General features: G+C 50.3%; 2 protein-coding genes across 2 annotated transcripts in view; one reads left to right on the top strand and one right to left on the bottom strand.

Moving 5' to 3' along the window:
- ZFHX2 (zinc finger homeobox 2) overlaps positions 1 to 823 on the bottom strand; it is a 33,704-nt gene extending 32,881 nt beyond the window's left edge. Inside the window, exon 1 of the mRNA XM_029581414.1 lies at positions 533 to 823. The gene's annotated coding sequence lies outside the window, so the exon portion shown is untranslated. The remainder of the gene's footprint in view (positions 1 to 532) is intronic.
- Positions 824 to 3,690: 2,867 nt separating this feature from the next.
- Positions 3,691 to 11,111, top strand: THTPA (thiamine triphosphatase). The gene is made up of 3 exons (XM_029581658.1): positions 3,691 to 3,772; positions 4,307 to 4,852; positions 10,563 to 11,111. Exons 2-3 carry the CDS (start codon positions 4,315 to 4,317, stop codon positions 10,661 to 10,663), a joined length of 639 nt encoding a protein of 212 aa, XP_029437518.1. The 5' UTR covers positions 3,691 to 3,772; positions 4,307 to 4,314; the 3' UTR covers positions 10,664 to 11,111.
- The last annotated feature ends 9,565 nt before the right edge of the window (positions 11,112 to 20,676 follow it).

The raw sequence follows: 20,676 nt of genomic DNA, 5'->3' as shown, positions 1-20,676 counted from the left end.
TACTTACTGCAGATTCCAGTTCTCTAATGTCAGAGAGGGTTTAAAACTGCCCTCCCCCCCCCCCCCCCCCCGAACCCTTCTCCCGTTGTGCCCCCTTCCCTGACAAACCCTGGCTCCCTCTGACATCCATCCCTCCAGCCCCCAAGGTTAGAGACAGAGCCCAAGAGATGATGCATCTCGCAGTGCACCAAGCTTGGGTACCACTGCTTCCTGGTTTCCCCTTAATAGGATGGCGACTGATAGGGGAGACGGAGACAGGTATCAGGAGCATATCACTAACAGTCAGCCAGGTACAGCAGGTAAATGTTTATTCCACCCTCCCAGAACACATGTCTGCAAGAGACCCCCCCTGCCATTCTCTCTCTCTCTCTTTCTCCCTCTGTTTCGCTCCCTTTCTCTCTCTCTCTCTTTCATCCGCAAACCACAGAGAGGGAGAGAGAGAGAGACAGAGAGAGAGAGACAGAGAGAGAGAGAGAGAAAGAGTAAAAAAAAAAAAAAACTCAGCTAAGATTGAAAAATCAATGTTACTTACAGCTTGGCTGGAGTAAGAGGCGCTGAGCGGAGAATGGCTGAGAGCGGCGGGAGGAGGAGGAGGAGGAAGCAGCCAGGGTCGCTCTCTTTCTCTCTCTTTCTCCCTGTCCCTTATTCCCCCCCTCCCCCTTCCTTCAGAGAGGGAAGATGAAGAAGAAATCGGAAAACCTTGAAGAAAATCGATGCCTCTGGGTCGGTGCCGAGGTATTTCCCAGTCGGAGGAGAAAGCTGTTTGCCATTGATTTACAATACAAGATTCTGTCTCTCTCTCCCTCTCCCTCTCTCTCCCTCTCCTGGATTCATTCACAGCCAGCCACCCACCCCCCCTCCCTCTCCAGCACAATAGAATAATCAATATATACATACACTCTCTCTCTCTCTCTCTCACACACACACACACACACACACACACATTCACTCGCTCACACACACACACACACACACACACACACACGAGCGCGCATGTACAGAGCAGGAGCAGGGGAGCAGGTGCACCATGAGGAAACCTGGGAGATGGAGTTTTCATTTTTCATATATTTCTAATTGTCCTTATTATGCTATACCATAAAGATCCTCCTCCGCTCTCCCTGGGAAACGGAAGGGCGCAGAAGAACGGTGGAGTGGAAGGGAGAGGAAAGGATCAGGAGATCGTCAGGAGGGGCAACAGGAAAAGATAATGAAATAAAGGCAAGAAAAGGAAACGGTGAGAGAGGCAAAGGAAAACTAGGGAGGGCATTTCTGATGTTATCTCGAGAAGAAAAGGGGAGAGGAAAGGCTGTTCTATCTACCAAAGAGCAACGAGGGGGCTGAAAATACTAGGAGGAGATGCTTGCAAAATTTAGAGAGCACAGGGGCTGAAAATACCAGGACACACCAGCAACATGCAGACAGCACAGGGATGAAAATACCCGGGGAGACTCCAGCAAAATGCAGAGAGTGCAGGGGCTGCAAATACCAGGGAAGACTCCAGCAAAATGCAGAGAGCGCGTGGGCTGAAAATACCTGCAGAGACTCCAGCAAAATGCAAAGTGTGCAGGGGCTGAAAATACCAAGGGAGACGCCAGTAAAATGCAGAGAGTGCGGGGGCTGAAAATACCAGGGGAAACTCCAGCAAAATGCAGAGAGTGCAGGGGCTGAAAATACCAGGGGAGACACCAGCAAAATGCAGAGAGTGCAAGGACTGAAAATACCAGGGGAGACTCCAGCAAAATGCAGAGTGCAGGGGCTGAAAATACCTGGGGAGACTCCAGCAAAATGCAGAGAGTACAGGGGCTGAAAATACCAGTGAACACTCCAGCAAAATGCAGAGCGCACGGGGCTGAAAATACCTGCAGAGACTCCAGCAAAATGCAAAAAGGGCAGGGGCTGAAAATAACAGGGGAGACTCCGGCAAAATGCAGATAGTGCAGGGGCTGAAAATACCAGGGGAGACTCCAGCAAAATGCAGAGAGTGCAGGGGCTGAAAATACCAAAGGAGACTCTAGAAAATGGCAGGGAGCACAGGGATTGAAAATACCCAGGGGAGACTCCAGCAAAATGCAGAGAGTGCAGGGGCTGAAAATACCAGGGGCGACTCCAGCAAAATGCAGAGAACACAGGTGCTGAAATACCAGGGAAGACTCCAGTAAAATCAGAGAATGCAGGGCTTGAAAATACCAGGGGAGACTCCAGCAAAATGCAGACAGTGCAGGTGCTGAAAATACCAGGGGAGACTCCAGCAAAATGCAGAGAGTGCAGGGGCTGAAAATACCAGGGGCGACTCCAGCAAAATGCAGAGAACACAGGTGCTGAAATACCAGGGAAGACTCCAGTAAAATCAGAGAATGCAGGGCTTGAAAATACCAGGGGAGACTCCAGGAGAATGCAGAGTGCAGGGCTTGAAAATACCAGGGGAGACTCCAGGAGAATGCAGAGTGCAGGGACTGAAAATACCAGGGGAGACTCCAGGAGAATGCAGAGTGCAGGGCTTGAAAATACTAGGGGAGACTCCAGTAAAATCAGAGAGCGCAGGGGCTGAAAATACCAGAGGAGGCGCCAATCAAAATGCAGAGAGCACAGTGGCTCATAATACCAAGGGAAACTCTGGCAAAATGCAGAGAACACAGGAGTTGAAAATACCAGAGAAGACTCCAGGAAAAAGGAGAGAGTGCAGGGGCTGGAAATGCATACACCATTAAAGAACTACTTTAATAAATCATTTTAAAGCCTTAATTTGGAGAATGGCTAACAAAAACAAAGTGTGTAGCCCAGCGTAAGCTGATCCCCAGGCTGACAGATGCTAATAATAGCAGAGCAGTGACTGCCCAGTCTCATTCCCTTACATCCCAATGTCAATGTGCAGCAAAAGTCATGGCTGGGGCTGCAACCTCCGAGCCCAGATCACGCAGACGGGCTCATCCGGTCCTGGCTCCTGCCTGGATTTGGATTGTACTGGATTTTTCTTTTAAGCCATGCTAAATAATGCTGAACGTGGCATTCAGCAATTTTTTGCTTATTTTTTTTTTTAGAATTCAGGTACAATAAGTCCCTTCCCCAAAGAGCTAGCAATTTAAGTGTGTTCTTGAGGCAAATGGAAATAAAAGAGGGCAATTATCAGCCTTCCCATGGTGCTTGCAGTACCTGTGAACCTGCAAGCTAACTTACAAAGGAAAACGCTTCACTGGATTTTTCAATTCACTTTGCATAGATAAACATGCGTGGATTTCAAAATGAAATCCAGGCACGAAGTTCACCCGGTTTGACCTGGCCTCACAAGGGGAAGGGGGCAGGCAATTTTTAAAGGATTGGTTTTCCATAGCCAAGCTCTGATGTTCCTGGGGAAATATCTCAGAACTACAACTCTGCGCATGCAATGGGGTAAAATCAGGACTGGATCAGCCTGTTTCGCCACTCTGAGCGGATGCTAAAACCCTGCACAGGATGTGTTGGTCTCCATAGCAACCCAGGCTTCCTGGGGCCTAGCAGCACTGCGGAAGCCTTACCTTGGGGAAGGGGAAAAACTACAACTCCCAGCATGCTCGCCCACCAGTAAAACCATCCAGTGAGATTAAAAGCAATGTTTGAGGGTGTTATATTTTGTTAGTTGTAGCCAGGGACCTATTTCGTATTCAATTATTTGTTTTTGGAGCGATTCTGTTCATTCAGACAAAGGCTCTGACAGTCAGCTCTGCAGAATGCTGGGAGTTGTAGTCTGCAGTCCAGGCTCAGGCCAGTGACAGAGAGAAGGGAGGCTGTAGGCCTGGTAAATGGTTTTGAGTTCTCCCTCCTTTCTAGGGAGAAGGGAGGGAGCAGTGAAGGGGAAAGGGAGGAAAAGGGGGTGGCATGGTTCTCGCACGGCATACAAGATTGATTTTTCTTTGGCCGTTCTGGTTCTTGCCTTCATTTTGTTTGCTTGCCCTTGATTTGCAGCTGCTGTAATTCTGGCCGGTCCAAGGGAAAACAGGGAGGGGGGGGGTACGATACGCACTCGGAGCACCGGGCCAAGGATCCTGGTAGGGCGTTCTGAAGTGCGAGCGGTGAAGGGCTGAGAGGCAGGGGGACAGGGAGAGAGGCAGGGGGCAACGCCTCACTAATTCTGCTCCCCTCGTGGCTGCGCTCTTGATATCACAGAATATCATTTAACAAGTGGTGTCGAGAGATCCCATGGGCCTCCCCTTAGAAGAGGAAAAAAAAAAAAATGGAGAGAGAGACCGTGAGATATGGGGGAATGAGATAGAGAGCGGGGAAAGGGGAGGAGCAAGCTGTTCTCATGGCGTTTCTCTCCCTTTCTCCGCAGCATCCGCCATGGCGAGCGGCCCCGCCGTGCTGGAGGTGGAGCGGAAGTTCACCTACGGCCCGGAGGCGGAGGAGATGCTGCAGGCGCTGGGGGCCAGGCTGCAGGGTCGGCTCATTTTCCGCGACACCTACTACGACACGGCGGACCTGCGCCTCACCCTGCGCGACCACTGGCTGCGTAACCGCCAGGGATCCTGGGAGCTAAAGCTCCCCTTCCCCCTGCCTGCCGCCGCCGCCGCCGGCTCCATGGCCACGCGGTACCGAGAGCTGGCGCGGGAGGAGGAGATCGTAGCGGCACTGGAGGAGGCGCTGGGGTGCGCCCCGCTCGGGGGTGGCCTGGAAGCCCGGCTGGCGGAGATGGGCCTGCAGGCCTTTGCCTCCTATGTGACAGACAGGAAGAGCTACGCGGTGCCCGGGGAGGGGCTTCGTGTGGACCTCGACCAGGCCGACTTTGGCTTCGCGGTGGGGGAGGTGGAGCAGGTGGTGGCCACGACGGAGGAGGTGCCTGAAGCCCTGGAGAGGATCAACCACTTCTGTGTACGACTAGGTGAGGTTCTAATCCCTGCCCGTGCAACCCCGGGGGGGGGGGTCCCCTTCATCACTTCTAATCCCCAGCCCCCTCACTGGCTCTCTGTGTGTGACCTCGGGGGGGGGGGGGGGAGGCATTTTATCTCCCTGTGACTGGACTCTAATCCCCAGCTCCGTCATTGACTCTCTGTGTGTGACCTCGGGGGGGAGTCATTTTATCTCCCTGTGACTGGACTCTAATCCCCAGCTCCGTCATTGACTCTCTGTGTGTGACCTCGGGGGAGTCATTTTATCTCCCTGTGACTGGACTCTAATCCCCAGCTCCGTCATTGACTCTCTGTGTGTGACCTCGGGGGAGTCATTTTATCTCCCTGTGACTCGACTCTAATCCCCAGCCCCCTCACTGGCTCTCTGTGTGTGACCTCGGGGGGGGGGGAGGCATTTTATCTCCCTGTGACTGGACTCTAATCCCCAGCTCCGTCATTGACTCTCTGTGTGTGACCTCGGGGGGGGGGGGGGGGAGGCATTTTATCTCCCTGTGACTGGACTCTAATCCCCAGCTCCGTCATTGACTCTCTGTGTGTGACCTCGGGGGGGGGGGAGGCATTTATCTCCCTGTGACTCAACTCTAATCCCCAGCTCCGTCATTGACTCTCTGTGTGTGACCTCGGGGGGGAGTCATTTTATCTCCCTGTGACTGGACTCTAATCCCCAGCTCCGTCATTGACTCTCTGTGTGTGACCTCGGGGGAGGCATTTTATCTCCCTGTGACTCGACTCTAATCCCCAGCTCCGTCATTGACTCTCTGTGTGTGACCTCGGGGGAGTCATTTTATCTCCCTGTGACTCGACTCTAATCCCCAGCTCCGTCATTGACTCTCTGTGTGTGACCTCGGGGGGGGGGGAGGCATTTTATCTCCCTGTGACTCAACTCTAATCCCCAGCTCCGTCATTGACTCTCTGTGTGTGACCTCGGGGGGGAGTCATTTTATCTCCCTGTGACTGGACTCTAATCCCCAGCTCCGTCATTGACTCTCTGTGTGTGACCTCGGGGGAGTCTTTTTATCTCCCTGTGACTGGACTCTAATCCCCAGCTCCGTCATTGACTCTCTGTGTGTGACCTCGGGGGGGGGGGGGAGTCATTTTATCTCCCTGTGACTCGACTCTAATCCCCAGCTCCGTCATTGACTCTCTGTGTGTGACCTCAGATGCCAAGGGAGCAGTACACAATGGAAGGTCAGATGCCGATGGGCACCGAGCAGGACGGAGACCTTGGCGACAGAGCCAAGGGATATTAGGACAGTGCTTCTCAACCCGGCCCTCGGGGCTCGCCTGACCAGCCAGGATATCCGCACTGAATGTGCAGGAGATAGATTTGCAGGCAACGCTTGCAAAATTGTATCTATCTCAGCATTATTCGGAGTAGATATCCTGAAAACCTGATTGGCTAGGCGTGCCCCGAGGACCGGGCTGAGAAGCACTACCTCGCCGCTAGTGCCTCTGGTGAGATCACCTGGAGTATTGTGTCCAGTTCTGCGAAAGGTCGGAGACAGGCTGCGCGCCATCCTCAGAAAACGATATCTCACCAAAACCCCTATGATGAAAGGCCCTTGGATTCTCTGTGGGGCAGGAGGGTGGTAGACAAGAGACCTATATATACGTATAGATATATAGATATATATATACGTATACCCTGGAGGAGCTCAGAGAGAGGAGGGGTACCGCAAAGGTATAAATAATGCAGAGGAAAGAAGGCTCTAGAACAAGAGGTCATGGTAGGAAACATCAGGAAATATTTCTTCACGGAAGGGCCGGCAGACGCACGGCACGGCCTCCGCGGGGAGCTGGTGAAGACAAAGATGCCTAACGGAGTTTAAGAAAACCTGGAGGTGGGGGAAAGCCAGAGATGAGGGTGCAGGAGCTACGGCATCAGGAGGAGCTCGGGCAGGGCAGGGCAGCCCCCCCCCCCCCCCCGTACTGTATCTGGCTGCTCTTTGTTGGCGTTGCTTGTGGCCGCCTGTACCTTGTGTTATATTGTTTGCGGTAATGTGCACTGCAGGGGCTGGGAGGGGGTGGGAGGCGTGGTGCTGCCTCTGGCATTCTGTGGTGGCTGAGGGAGGAGAGAGAATGGGGGAGGAGGGGGGAGGCATCCAGCGGCTGATGGAATTATATCGCCCAACATATCACGCTCTCTCTATCCCCCTTCCCCCCATGCCTGCAAACATTCCCGTCAGCATCTCTCCTTCATCCCCCCCCACCCCTCAACCCAGCCATTTCTCCTCCCTCCTTCATTCACCTGCCCCCCCCCCCCCCACCTCCAACACCACAGTTATAATTAGAGTTAATGAGTTTTCACTCTAGGCCTGATATTAACACTCCCAGCAGCTCCCTGGGGTAGGGGGGAGCCGAGCTTGGGCTGTATAAATACAAATTATCCCTCTTCCCCCCCCATGGGAAGGGGAGACATCCAGGACTTAGCAGGGACAAGCAGCAGCCCCCCTCCCCCGGCTAGGACCCCCCCCCCCCCCCCCCACATTCCCCCACTGTCCTTCACTAGGTCTGCTCCGGCTGCAGCCAGGAGGAGGTTAATACCACAGCGGGGCGCCTTCATTACTGTGGTAATGAGGTTTGGCAGCGCTGGGCAGTCTGTGTGTGTGTATTGGGGGGGATTTTTCATGTCAAAGGAGGAACAGGAGAATGAATATTAAGAATCTGCCAGAGCCCACCTCCCCCTTCCATCTGTTTAACGAGGGGTCCTCGTCTTGTCCATCCCCTCCCCCCCCCCCCCCCCCCCCCCCCCCCCCCCCCCCCACCATGGCCATCTCACCCGATAAGATACTCGTTAGTGCTGGGAAGAAGGGAATTAATGATAGCCCTCCGTTCTTCATAGCCCTCTAGGCAGAGATGCAAGCAAGAAGAGAAGAGAAAGGATGCGAAAGCTTCCTCTTTTATAGCCCCGTTGTATCATTTTGGGATTAACAGCCAGCTTTAACTGGGCAGCCCCAGGCAGGGAGGAAGGCCCCGAGCTGTACCTGCACAGGTGAGAGCCCCAGGCAGGGAGGAAGGCCCTGAGCTGAACCCGCACAGGTGAGAGCCCCAGGCATGGAGGAAGCCCCCGAGCTGTACCTGCACAGGTGAGAGCCCCAGGCATGGAGGAAGACCCCGAGCTGTACCTGCACAGGTGAGAGCCCCAGTTATGGAGGAAGGCCCTGAGCTGTACCTGCATAGGTGAGAGCCCCAGGCATGGAGGAAGCTCCCGAGCTGTACCTGCACAGGTGAGAGCCCCAGGCAGGGAGGAAGGCCCTGAGCTGAACCCGCACAGGTGAGAGCCCCAGGCATGGAGGAAGCTCCCGAGCTGTACCTGCACAGGTGAGCGCCCCAAGCAGGGAGGAAGGCCCCGAGCTGTACCTGCACAGGTGAGAGCCCCAGGCATGGAGGAAGCCCCTGAGCTGTACCTGCGCAGCTGAGAGCCCCAGGCATGGAGGAAGGCCCTGAGCTGTACCTGCACAGGTGAGAGCCCCAAGCAGGGAGGAAGCCCCCGAGCTGTACCTGCACAGCTGAGAGCCCCAGGCATGGAGGAAGCCCCCGAGCTATACCTGCAGAGGTGAGAGCCCCAGGCAGGGAGGAAGGCCCTGAGCTGAACCCGCACAGGTGAGAGCCCCAGGCATGGAGGAAGCCCCCGAGCTGTACCTGCACAGGTGAGAGCCCCAGGCATGGAGGAAGACCCCGAGCTGAACCCGCACAGGTGAGAGCCCCAGGCATGGAGGAAGCTCCCGAGCTGTACCTGCACAGGTGAGAGCCCCAGGCAGGGAGGAAGGCCCTGAGCTGAACCCGCACAGGTGAGAGCCCCAGGCATGGAGGAAGCCCCCGAGCTGTACCTGCGCAGCTGAGAGCCCCAGGCATGGAGGAAGGCCCTGAGCTGTACCTGCACAGGTGAGAGCCCCAAGCAGGGAGGAAGCCCCCGAGCTGTACCTGCGCAGCTGAGAGCCCCAGGCATGGAGGAAGCCCCCGAGCTATACCTGCAGAGGTGAGAGCCCCAGGCAGGGAGGAAGGCCCTGAGCTGAACCCGCACAGGTGAGAGCCCCAGGCATGGAGGAAGCCCCCGAGCTGTACCTGCACAGGTGAGAGCCCCAGGCATGGAGGAAGACCCCGAGCTGTACCTGCACAGGTGAGAGCCCCAAGCAGGGAGGAAGCCCCCGAGCTGTACCTGCACAGGTGAGAGCCCCAGGCATGGAGGAAGCCCCTGAGCTGTACCTGCACAGGTGAGTGCCCCAGGCATGGAGGAAGCCCCTGAGCTGTACCTGCGCAGCTGAGAGCCCCAGGCATGGAGGAAGGCCCCAAGCTGTACCTGCAGAGGTGAGAGCCCCAGGCATGGAGGAAGCCCCTGAGCTGTACCTGCACAGGTGAGTGCCCCAGGCATGGAGGAAGCCCCTGAGCTGTACCTGCGCAGCTGAGAGCCCCAGGCATGGAGGAAGCCCCCGAGCTGTACCTGCACAGGTGAGAGCCCCAGGCATGGAGGAAGCCCCTGAGCTGTACCTGCACAGGTGAGAGCCCCAGGCATGGAGGAAGCCCCTGAGCTGTACCTGCGCAGCTGAGAGCCCCAGGCATGGAGGAAGGCCCTGAGCTGTACCTGCACAGGTGAGAGCCCCAAGCAGGGAGGAAGCCCCTGAGCTGTACCTGCGCAGCTGAGAGCCCCAGGCATGGAGGAAGGCCCTGAGCTGTACCTGCACAGGTGAGAGCCCCAAGCATGGAGGAAGCCCCTGAGCTGTACCTGCGCAGCTGAGAGCCCCAGGCATGGAGGAAGGCCCTGAGCTGTACCTGCACAGGTGGGAGTTGTAGTCTGCAGTCCAGGCTCAGGCCAGTGACAGAGAGAAGGGAGGCTGTAGGCATGGAGGAAGCCCCTTGGCTGTACCTGCACAGCTGAGAGCCCCAGGCATGGAGGAAGACCCTGAACTGTACCTGTGCAGCTGAGAGCCCCAGATATGGAGGAAGCCCCTGAGCTGTACCTGCACAGCTGAGAGCCCCAGGCATGGAGGAAGGCCCTGAGCTGTACCTGCACAGGTGAGAGCTCCATGTAGGCAGGAAGACCCTGAATTGTACCCATACAGGTGAGAGCACCAGACAGGGTGGAAGCCCCTGACCTCTATCCAGAAATTATGGTTCATTACTCCAATGCTGAAAAAAACTGCACTGGCTGCCACGGGAACAAAGGATCAAATTTAAGATTCTGGTCTTAAAATCATTTAAAGGGTCACGATGAACGTTGCATTCACAGGACGATATGCTCCTAACTGCTTCTCCCCCAAGGGGTACTCAGTACGTTGAAACCCACAAACAAGCTTTTTCAACAATTGGACCGCCAACTGTGGAATGATTTTCCTAGGCATCTATGTTTAACACAGGACATTAAACCTTTTAGAAAGCAACTGAAAGCTCTTTTATTTGCCAAGCTATTTGCCAACATTTGTACAATATAATCAATAATTTTAAAACTTGGTTATTGTCTGTTTATATTAAAGTATAATTTTATGAGTTTTTTAATGGTGATTTATGTACAATTGAATGCTGCTTAGCTCATTTTATATGAAATTTGCGATTTATACATCTTTTAAAATAAATAAATACTGGCTGTGACATTCAGCCCCAATACACCTCTCAGTACATAACTATGCTGGGGAGTGCTTTATACAATGCCCACACTAAACTTTCTATGCCATCTTCTTTCTACAGGGGTAACTGGTGTGAAAAAGGTTCCAGGCAAAATGACCACCTACCTGCACCAGTACCGGCCACAGCACTACCAGAAACTGATAGAGGCACATGTGCTTTGATCAAGGTGGAGACAGGAAACACACAGCCATCCTAACCAGGAATCATGGTTGAACCCGCTTTCAATTTCACCTCTACCAGCAACTTCCAATCCTACTGCTTACACCAATCTCTCTGAGAAATCCCACCGCTGCCAACAACTCATTAAGAAACTCAGCTTCAAATCCCCCGGCTGACACCAATTCATTCAGCAACCCACCTTCCAACACTACTGCTAACATCAACCGACTGACACTCAAGAGGCCTTGTTTCCAGTGCATTGTTACCATCAATTTAATAGTTGACCTTCAGACACCCACTTAACCTCCCAGTGTACAATGAACAGAGATGCCAGTTGCTTGAAACGTGAACCTGGTAATGATGTAATTTGCTTTGTATGATGCTGCACCAATTTAACAAGAATAAAGAAAGCTCCTTATTTAGCGTTACAAAAGACTAGCTCCTTCCTTCTAAATTTCAACAGCAAATCACAGCAGAGGTGTCCGGGAAGAGATGTGATGAAATGTGCAATTCTCTTCATGTCCTGGTTATAGGAGATAGATGCCCAGTGTTGCCCTCCAGCATAAGGAAATTGCGCAGCGCTTCTCTCACGTCTCTCTCTTTTGGGTGTCTCCCTCCATTGTTAGTTACCCTCTCTCTGATTTTGTTTCCTTCATCCTTCAATCCTCTCTCTCTTCTTGTCTCCGCCTCCACTCTTAGTAATTCCAGGTAGGCACCCGCATTTTACTCTCTCTCTGGTCTCCTTGCCTCTTCCTAAATCTCTCTCTCTTCAGCGGGTCCCCACTCTCGGCCCTTCAGCTCTCTCCATCACTAACAAGCTTACTGACTCTTCTCTCGCAGTCGCCATAGAAAGACAGAAGATGGTGGCAGATACGGACCCCTTACCCACCCACCCCCTCAACTCCTCTCTGCCCATTTGTGTCTGTTACTGCACTGCCATGGGGCTTACTCCATCTGTGGTGTTCTCCTTCCCTGTCTGCCCCAAGCGTGCTTGAATTGGTCTTGTTTTGGCTCCCGTAACCTCTCCCTCCTTCCTTCCCATCAACTCTTGGATCCCATCGCTCACTAATGTGACAACAAGTAAATCTACAGGTCTAGCACTAACCTTTCAAAAGGGAGATAGTTATACAAAAAATCTAAAAGTTGCAGCTACAAAGGTTAAGAGGGTACAACAGGCGTGGACATTGTTTAAAAATACAATCCTAGAGGCGCAGTCCAGGTGTATTCCACGCATTAAGGGAGGAAAGCCGAATGACGGCTGGCTTGCTTTAGCCCAAAAACTGGAAGGATCCACCTGAAGAAAGTAGCATAAGCATTGGCAAGTTAAACATAGACCACTAAGAAGGCAGGCTAAGAGAGAACTTGAAAAGCAGCTGGCCGCAGAGGCAAAAATTCATAATAAAAATGTTTTAAAATATATCCGAAGCCTGCGAGGGAGTTGGTTGGACCGTTAGATGACAGAGGTGTTAAAGGGGCACTTGGGGAAGGCCATCCTGGAAAGAATTAATTCTTGGCTTTGGTGTTTACAAACGAGGATGTTGGGGAGATACCAGTTCCTGAGATGGTTTTCAAGGGTGATGATCTGATGAACTGAACCATATCATAGTGAAACTCAGAGATGTGGTAGGCCAGATTGACAAACTGAAGAGTAGCAAATCGCCTGGACCGGATGGTATACACCCCAGGGTTCTGAAGGAACTAAAAAATGAAATTTCAGATTTATTACTGGAAATTTGTTACCTATTGTTATAATTCTCCATTATACCTGAAGATTGGAGGCTGCCCAATGTAACCCCAATATTTAAAAAGGGCTCCAAGGGTGATCCGTGAAACTATAGACCAGTGAGCCTGACTTCAGTGCCAGGAAAAATAGTGGAAAGTGTTCTAAACATCAAAATCACAGAACATATAGAAAGTCATTGTTTAATGGAACAAAGTCAGCATGGCTTTACCCAGGGCAAGTCTTGCCTCACAAATCTGCTGCACTTTTTTGAAGGAATTAATAAACATGTGGATAAAGGTGAACCAGTAGATATAGTATACTTGGATTTTCAGAAGGCGTTTGACAAAGTTCCTCATGAGAAGCTTCTTAGAAAATTAAAAAGTCATGGGATAGGAGGCGATGTCCTTTCATGGATTGCAAACTCTTTAAAAGGAAACAGAGAGCAGGATTAAATGGTCTGTTTTCTCAGTGGAGAGAGGTTCACAGTGGAGTGCCTCAGGGATCTGTACTTGGACCGGTGCTTTTCAATATATTTATAAATGATCTGGAAAGGAATACGAGTGAGGTGATCAAATTTGCAGACGACACAAAATTATTCAGAGTAGTTAAATCACAAGTGCATTGTGATAAATTGCAGGAAGACCTTGAGAGACTGGAAGATTGGGCATTCAAATGGCAGATGAAGTTTAATGTGGATAAGTGCAAGGTGATGCATATAGGGAAAAATAACCCAGGCTATAATTACACAATGTTAGGTTCCATATTAGGAGCTTCCACCCAGGAAAGAGATCTAGGCATCATAGTGGATAATACTTTAAAATCGTCGGTTCAGTGCTGCTGCAGTCAAAAAAGCAAACAGAATGTTGGGAATTATTAGAAAGGGAATGGTGAATAAAACGGAAAATGTCATAATGTCTCTGTATCGCTCCATGGTGAGACCGCACCTTGAATACTGTGTACAGTTCTGGTCGCCGCATCTCAAAAAGGATATAATTGCGATGGAGAAGGTACAGAGAAGGGCAACCAAAATCATAAAGGGGATGGAACAGCTCCCCTACAAGGAAAGACTAAAGAGATTACGGCTGTTCAGCTTGGAGAAGAGATGGCAGAGGGGGGATATGATGGAGGAATAAAAAACTCATGAGAGGACTAAAACGGGTAAATGTGAATTGGATGTTTACTCTTTCAGAAGGACTAGGGGGGACTCTATGAAGTTAGCATGTAGCACATTAAAATAAATCAGAAAATTCTTTTTCACTCAATGCACAATTAAGCTCTAGAATTCGTTGCCAGAGGATGTAGCTAAGGCAGTTAGCTTAGCTGGATTTAAAAAAGGTTTGGACAAGCTCCTGACTTAGGGAATAGCCACTGCTATTACTGGCATTAGTAACTTGGGATCTATTTAATGTGTGGGTACTTGCCAGGTACCTGTAACCTGAATTGGCCACTGTTGGAAACAGGACGCTGGACTTGATGGGCCCTGTATCTGACCCAGGACTTATGTTCTTATGTACTAGCAACCCCACTGCCTCTTCCCGCTGTCCTTCCCTCGCTTCTCCCTCCCTATCAGCTTATACCCCCATCCCTCAGCAGCAATCCTGGTCTCTTCCCTCTCCTTCCTCTGCTCTCTCCCTCTCCATCCTGCTTTTTTTCTTCTCTCCCTCCTCTCCATCAACTCTCAGATCCTATCCCTCACTGCAATCCTACCTTCTGTTCCCACTCTCCCTTCCTCTGTCTCTTCCTCCTCCCCATCAGCTCTAAGCTCCGTCACTAGCAATCCTGCTGCCTCTTCCCTCTTTCCCTCCCCCCTCCCCATCAGCTCTCAAATCATACCCGTCACTAGCAATCCTGCCGCCGCTTCCCTCTCTCTCACTCTCAGCAGCTAACCAGACTACATTGATTTTCAGCCCGTGTTTATAGGATTTCCACTTAGTCCTGATCAGTGTTTAAGTACTTTCAAATCCCACAACGTTCTCAGTGGGATCAATGTCATCGATTCCCTCCACTTTCCCTAATAGTGTTACAACAGTGTTAAAAGGCTCCAAAAATCACAGGGAATCCTTGTCAGGCAGGAGGGGGGGGCGGGGGGGAAGGAGAATGAGCACAGGAGGAGGTACCAGCCTTTCCTCGGAAACACAGAATAGAAAAGAAAAACCTAGCACACACGAACAACTCACACTGATCCGGCAATGGGATTCAAATCTGCCTCCCCCCCCCCCCCCCCCACCAAAGAGTCTCCCCTCCTCCCACAATGTTCCAAGAACTGAGACCCGGCCCTATCCTGGAGAGAAAGACACACACACACACACACACACACACACGCATGTGCGCACACATGCACACGCACACACGCACACACACACACACACACAATCCAATCCTCCTCTACAGAAGGCCTCACAAGCAGAGACCTTCACATGCGCACTGCTCCAGCAACGCAAACCAAGATTACTTGAAAAAGACCCCGACTCATACACACACACACATACACTGCTCCAGCAATGGGACACAAGATTACTCCAAAAAGACCCCATCACACACATATGTGCACCAGAAATGGGACCCAACCATACCCTATTCTACAGCAACGGAACCCAAGATTACTCCAAAATACCAGAAATGGGACCTCCCCCCATACACACACATACACTGCTCCAGCAATGGGACACAAGGTTACTCCAAAATACCCCATTACACATACACACACCAGAAATGGGACCTCCCCCCATACACACACATACACTGCTCCAGCAATGGGACACAAGATTACTCCAAAAAGACCCCATCACACACATATATGCACCAGAAATGGGACCTCCCCCCCATACACACACATACACTGCTCCAGCAATGGGACACAAGGTTACTCCAAAATACCCCATTACACATACACACACCAGAAATGGGACCTCCCCCCCCCCGATACACACACACACACACAGAGCTCCAGCAATGGGACACAAGGTTACTCCAAAATACCCCATTACACATACACACACCAGAAATGGGACCTCCCCCCCATACACACACATACACTGCTCCAGCAATGGGACACAAGGTTACTCCAAAATACCCCATTACACATACACACACCAGAAATGGGACCTCCCCCCCATACACACACATACACTGCTCCAGCAATGGGACACAAGGTTACTCCAAAATACCCCATTACACATACACACACCAGAAATGGGACCTCCCCCCCCCGATACACACACACACACACAGAGCTCCAGCAATGGGACACAAGGTTACTCCAAAGAAGCCCCATTATCCATACATACATATGCATATACAGCGGCTAATAATTAGAGCGAGCCGTGCCACTCGTCCGATGAATCACTGGTCAAGGCAGTTAGAGACCTGCTCATTAACGGCTAGAAATCGACTCTCACAGGACCCCGCTTGAATAAGACTCAATCAGATGCTATAGAAACCAAAGCCAGTTCAGGTGAATCTTTAAGAAAACATGCCAGCAGTGCGCCGGCTCGGGTGAAGTTTGGCTGGCATTATTTTCTTGTGAAGATCACTGCAACAGGACTAGGTCCTCTTGAGGAAGCCCATAACAGGGCGAAACAAAAGCTTTTGTGAGGTTATTAGTTCATCTATCACCTTTGGGATTGTTGGAAGCTAATCTTGAACCTTGGGATTGATTTGTACGATATGCAGTGACAGGAAGTCCATTAGTCCAGAAGATGGGTTTGTGGGAAAATGAGCCTGAGAAACAGCTGTGCCTGGCCTAGCCTATTATATAACATATTTTTAGGATGAGAAGCTGTTTTGCATTTTTTCTTTAAAACAAAACAAAAGGTGTTTGATACAGTCCCGCATAGAAGACTCGTGAACAAAATGAGAAGCTTGGGAGTGAGCGCTAAGGTGGTGGCGTGGATTACAAACTGGTTGACGGATAGAAGACAGCGTGTGATGGTAAATGGAACCTGCTCTGAAGAGAGAATGGTGTTAAGTGGAGTGACACAGGGATCGGTGTTGGGACCGGTTCTCTTCAACGTCTCTGTGAGGGACATTGCAGAAGGGATAGAAGGTAAAGTTTGTCTATTTGCAGATGATACTAAGATCTGCAACAGAGTCGACACTCGGGAAGGAGTGGAGAGAATGAGACATAATTTAAGGAAGCTTGAACAGTGGTCGAAGACATGGCAACCGGAATTTAATGCCAAGAAGTGTAGAGTCTTGCATCTGGGATGCAGTAATCCGAAGGAACTGTATGTGATAGGGGGTGAAGCGCTGCTGTGCTCGGAACAGAAGAGAAACCTTGGGGGGATAGTGTCTAGCGATCTAAAATTGGCGAAGCAATGTGACAAGGCGATAGCTAAAGCTAGAAGAACGCTGAGCTGCATAGAGAGAGGAATATCTAGTAAGAAAAAGGAGGTGGTGATACCGTTGTACAGCTCCTTGGTGAGGCCTCACCTGGAGTACTGTGTTCAGTTCTGGAGACCGTATCTCAAAAGGGACAGACAGGTTGGAGGCAGTCCAGAGAAGGGCGACCAAAAAGGTGGATGGTCTTCATCAAATGACTTATGAGGAGAGGTTGAAAGACCTAAATGTGTATACCCTGGAGGAGAGGAGGTGCAGGGGAGATATGATACAGACCTGATAGGTTTTAATGATGCACAATCAACAAACCTTTTCCGCTGGAATGAATCCAATAGAACTAGAGGTCATGAAATGAAACTCTAGGGAGGATGACTCAGAAGCAATGTCAGGAAATCTTTCTTCATGGAGAAGGTGCTGGACACCTGGAATGCCCTTCCAGAGGAGATGGTGAAAACAAAAACGGTGCAAGATTTCAAAATGGCATGGGATAAACACTGTGGATCCCTAAAGGCAAGGGGGAGCAGAATGAAGTAAGGCATGGGGGTAACTTGCTGGTGTGGCGGATACTACCCTTGGCAAATAGACTTCAAAATGTGATGCAACTCCATCATTGCTCACTTCTTCAACGGCAGGGGGAAAAGAGGAAAGAAGGAATTGGATTCAGACAACAACCAACAAAGACATTGAACTGTAGGGTCTGGGAAAACATGGGGCTAACTTGCTTGATGCGGCGGTTACTACCCTTAACCAAAAGCCTGATATTACACTTCTGATGCAGCTCCGCCATTGCTCTCTGATTCAACGGCAGGGGAGGAGGTAAATTGGTCTCAAACAGTAACCAACAAGAGCCCTGATCCTGGCGGTCTGAGTAACTGATCGGTATGGGAACCTGATAATCAGAGGAGCTTGCTGGGCAGACTGGATGGGCCGTAGGGTCCTTTTCTGCCATCACTTTCTATGTTTCTGTTTGTTGTGATACTGCTTTCAGGATGGTATGTGTGTGTGTGAGTGAGTGAGTGTTTTGTGATGTGTTTCATATAAAATTATAGTACTTACCATACAGAAGAGAGGGCAACGGACAGGTTTAATGTAGTTTAATGAAGTGAATAAAATCTATTTTGTAACCTTTGGAATAACAGTTCAATACTAATTGTGTATTTATTGAGGGAGGTATTATTTTGTGTTTTTTGGGTGTATACACATATACACTACTCCAACAATTTGCTCAAAAACAACTCCAGAGCGACCCCATCATATACATACACACAGAGGACATAAGACCCAACCCTAGCCTACTCTGCAGAGACCCTCAAATATATATACACTCTTCCAGCAATGTGACCCACCCTCCCACCCCGTACCAACTGCTACAATAGGACCCAAGCCGAGACCCTCTCACAAACACACCAGAAATGGGACTCTACCCTATAAAAGGCCACACACACACATATACACAAAATAGAACCCAACCATACCCTACCCTACAGAGAACTTCACACACACACACACAAAATAGGACCCAACCATACCCTACCCTACAGAGAACTTCACACACACACACACACACACACGAAATAGGACCCAACCATACCCTACCCTACAGAGAACTTCACACACACACACACTGCTCCAGCAATGGGACCCAGGACTACTCCAAAGGGATATTATCATACAAACACACACACACACACACACAAACATATATATATATACACACATATGCACATATATATACACATATGCACATATATATACACAGTGCATTCAGAAAGTATTCAGACCCCTTCACTTTTTCCACATTTTCTTCCATTACTGCCTTATTCTAAAATGGATAATATGTATTTTTCCCTCCTCAATCTAAAAACATTACCCCATAATGACAAAGCGAAATCAGGTTTGTATAAATTTGTGCAAATTAATTTTAAAAACCCCTGAAATATCACATTTGCATAAGTATTCAGAGCCTTTACTCAGTACTTTGTTGAGGCTCCTTTTTCAGCGATTACAGCCTCCAGTCTTCTTGGGTACGATGCTACAATCTTGGCACATCTGGATTCTCTGCAGATCCTCTCAAGCTCTGTCAGCTTGGATGGGGAGCGTCGATGCACAGCTATTTTCAGGCCTCTCCAGCGATGTTCAATTGGGTTCAAGTCCGGGCTCTGGCTGGACCATTCAAGGATTTTCACAGACATACCCCGAACCACTCCTGCGTTGTCATGGCTGTGGGCATAGGGTCGTTGTCCTGTTGGAAGATGAACCATCATCCCAGTCTAAGGTCCAGAACTATCTGGAGCAGCTTTGCATGAAGGATCTCTCTACACTTTGCTCTGTTCATCCTTCCCTCGAACCTGACTCGTCTCCCAGTTTCTGCAGCTGAAAAACATCCCCACAGTACGAAGCTGCTACCACCATGCTTCACCGTAGGAATGGTATTTGCTAGGTGATGAGAGGCGCCTGGTTTCCTCCAGACATGACGCTTGGTATTTCGGCCAAAGAATTCAATCTTGGTTTCATCAGAGCAGAGAATCTTGTTTCTCATGCTTTGAGAGTCCTTTAAGTGCTTTTTGGCAAACTCCAAGCAGGCCGTCCCGTGCCTTTTACTGAGGAGTGGCTTCCGTCTGGCCAGTCTACCACAAAGGCCTGATTTGTGGAGTGCCGCAGAGACGGCTGCCCTTCTGGAAAGTCCTCCCATCTCCACAGTGGAACTCTGGAGCTCTGTCAGTGACCATCGGGTTCTTGGTCACCTCCCTGACCAAGATCTTTCTCCCCGATTGCGGCCGGCTCTAGGAAGAGTCCTGCTGGTTCTGAACGTCTTCCATTTAAGAATGATGAAGGTCCCTGCATTCTTCAGGACTTGCAATGTTGCAGCAATTTGTTTCTACCCTTCCCCAATCCTGTCCCGGAGGTCTGTAGACAATTCCTTCCACTTCATGGCTTTGATTTTGCTCTGACCTTATATAGACAGCTGTGTGCCTTCCCAAATGCTGTCCAATCCATTGAATTTACCACAGGTGGACTCCAAGCTATTTGGAGGATCATCTCACGGATGTTTAATGGAAATAGGATGCACCTAAGCTCTACCTAAGCTCTACAGATTTGCTCACTGACACCAACCCTGATATCTGTGCGATCACAGAATCCTGGTTAAAAAAGTCTGACCATGTTTTTATCAACCAACTCCCCACACAGTCATACGACATTTTCTCAATCCCAAGGCCTAAAAAAAGAGGAGGAGGCTTACTCCTAGCTACCAAGAAACGCCTCAACCTTAAGCTACAAACCATCTCCCCCCCACCAAGACTTGAAATTGGCCTACTTAAATCGAAATCCCTGCAGATATGCCTTATCTACGCCCCTCCTGGAATACTCGAACAGGACCCATCCCCCTTCATCGAATACATCACTGAAAACATAAAACCAGATATACCCGCAGTAATTCTCGGAGACTTCAATCTCCATATTGACACCCTCCCCGCAACGCCTGCCTGTGAAACCCTACTCGTCACCTTAAACGCCCTGGGTTTCAGACAACTTATCTCCAAGCCTACACACAAAGCTGGTCACACACTCGACCTCCTTTTCGTAAATACAGACATCATAGTACCACACGCACCCACCACCACCCCCATCCCCTGGTCCGACCACTTTCTCATCAATGCCCACCTTGCTATCAACACCAACACACCAATCTCAAATCCACTAAAAAAGAAAACGATCTCTTTCCGTAAACCATGTCCTTCTGAGCAACTCTCCCTAGCATTCAACAATATTAGTGAATATCTCGACCTCACCAATCCAGATACTGCTCTACAGTCCTGGGATAAGTCCATCTCCGACATCGCTAATGCCCTCTGCCCCACCATCCACAAAACCATAACACCGACACACACTGAAAAAAAAAAACCATGGTACACAAATGAACTAAGAACACTAAAGCAAGAACTCCGATCCAAG

The sequence above is a fragment of the Rhinatrema bivittatum genome, chromosome 16, assembly GCF_901001135.1.
Source record: "Rhinatrema bivittatum chromosome 16, aRhiBiv1.1, whole genome shotgun sequence".
Classification (NCBI taxonomy): Eukaryota; Metazoa; Chordata; class Amphibia; order Gymnophiona; family Rhinatrematidae; genus Rhinatrema; species Rhinatrema bivittatum.
The sequence above is the reverse complement of the archived record's forward strand: the minus strand, read 5'-3'. Positions and strand labels throughout refer to the sequence as shown.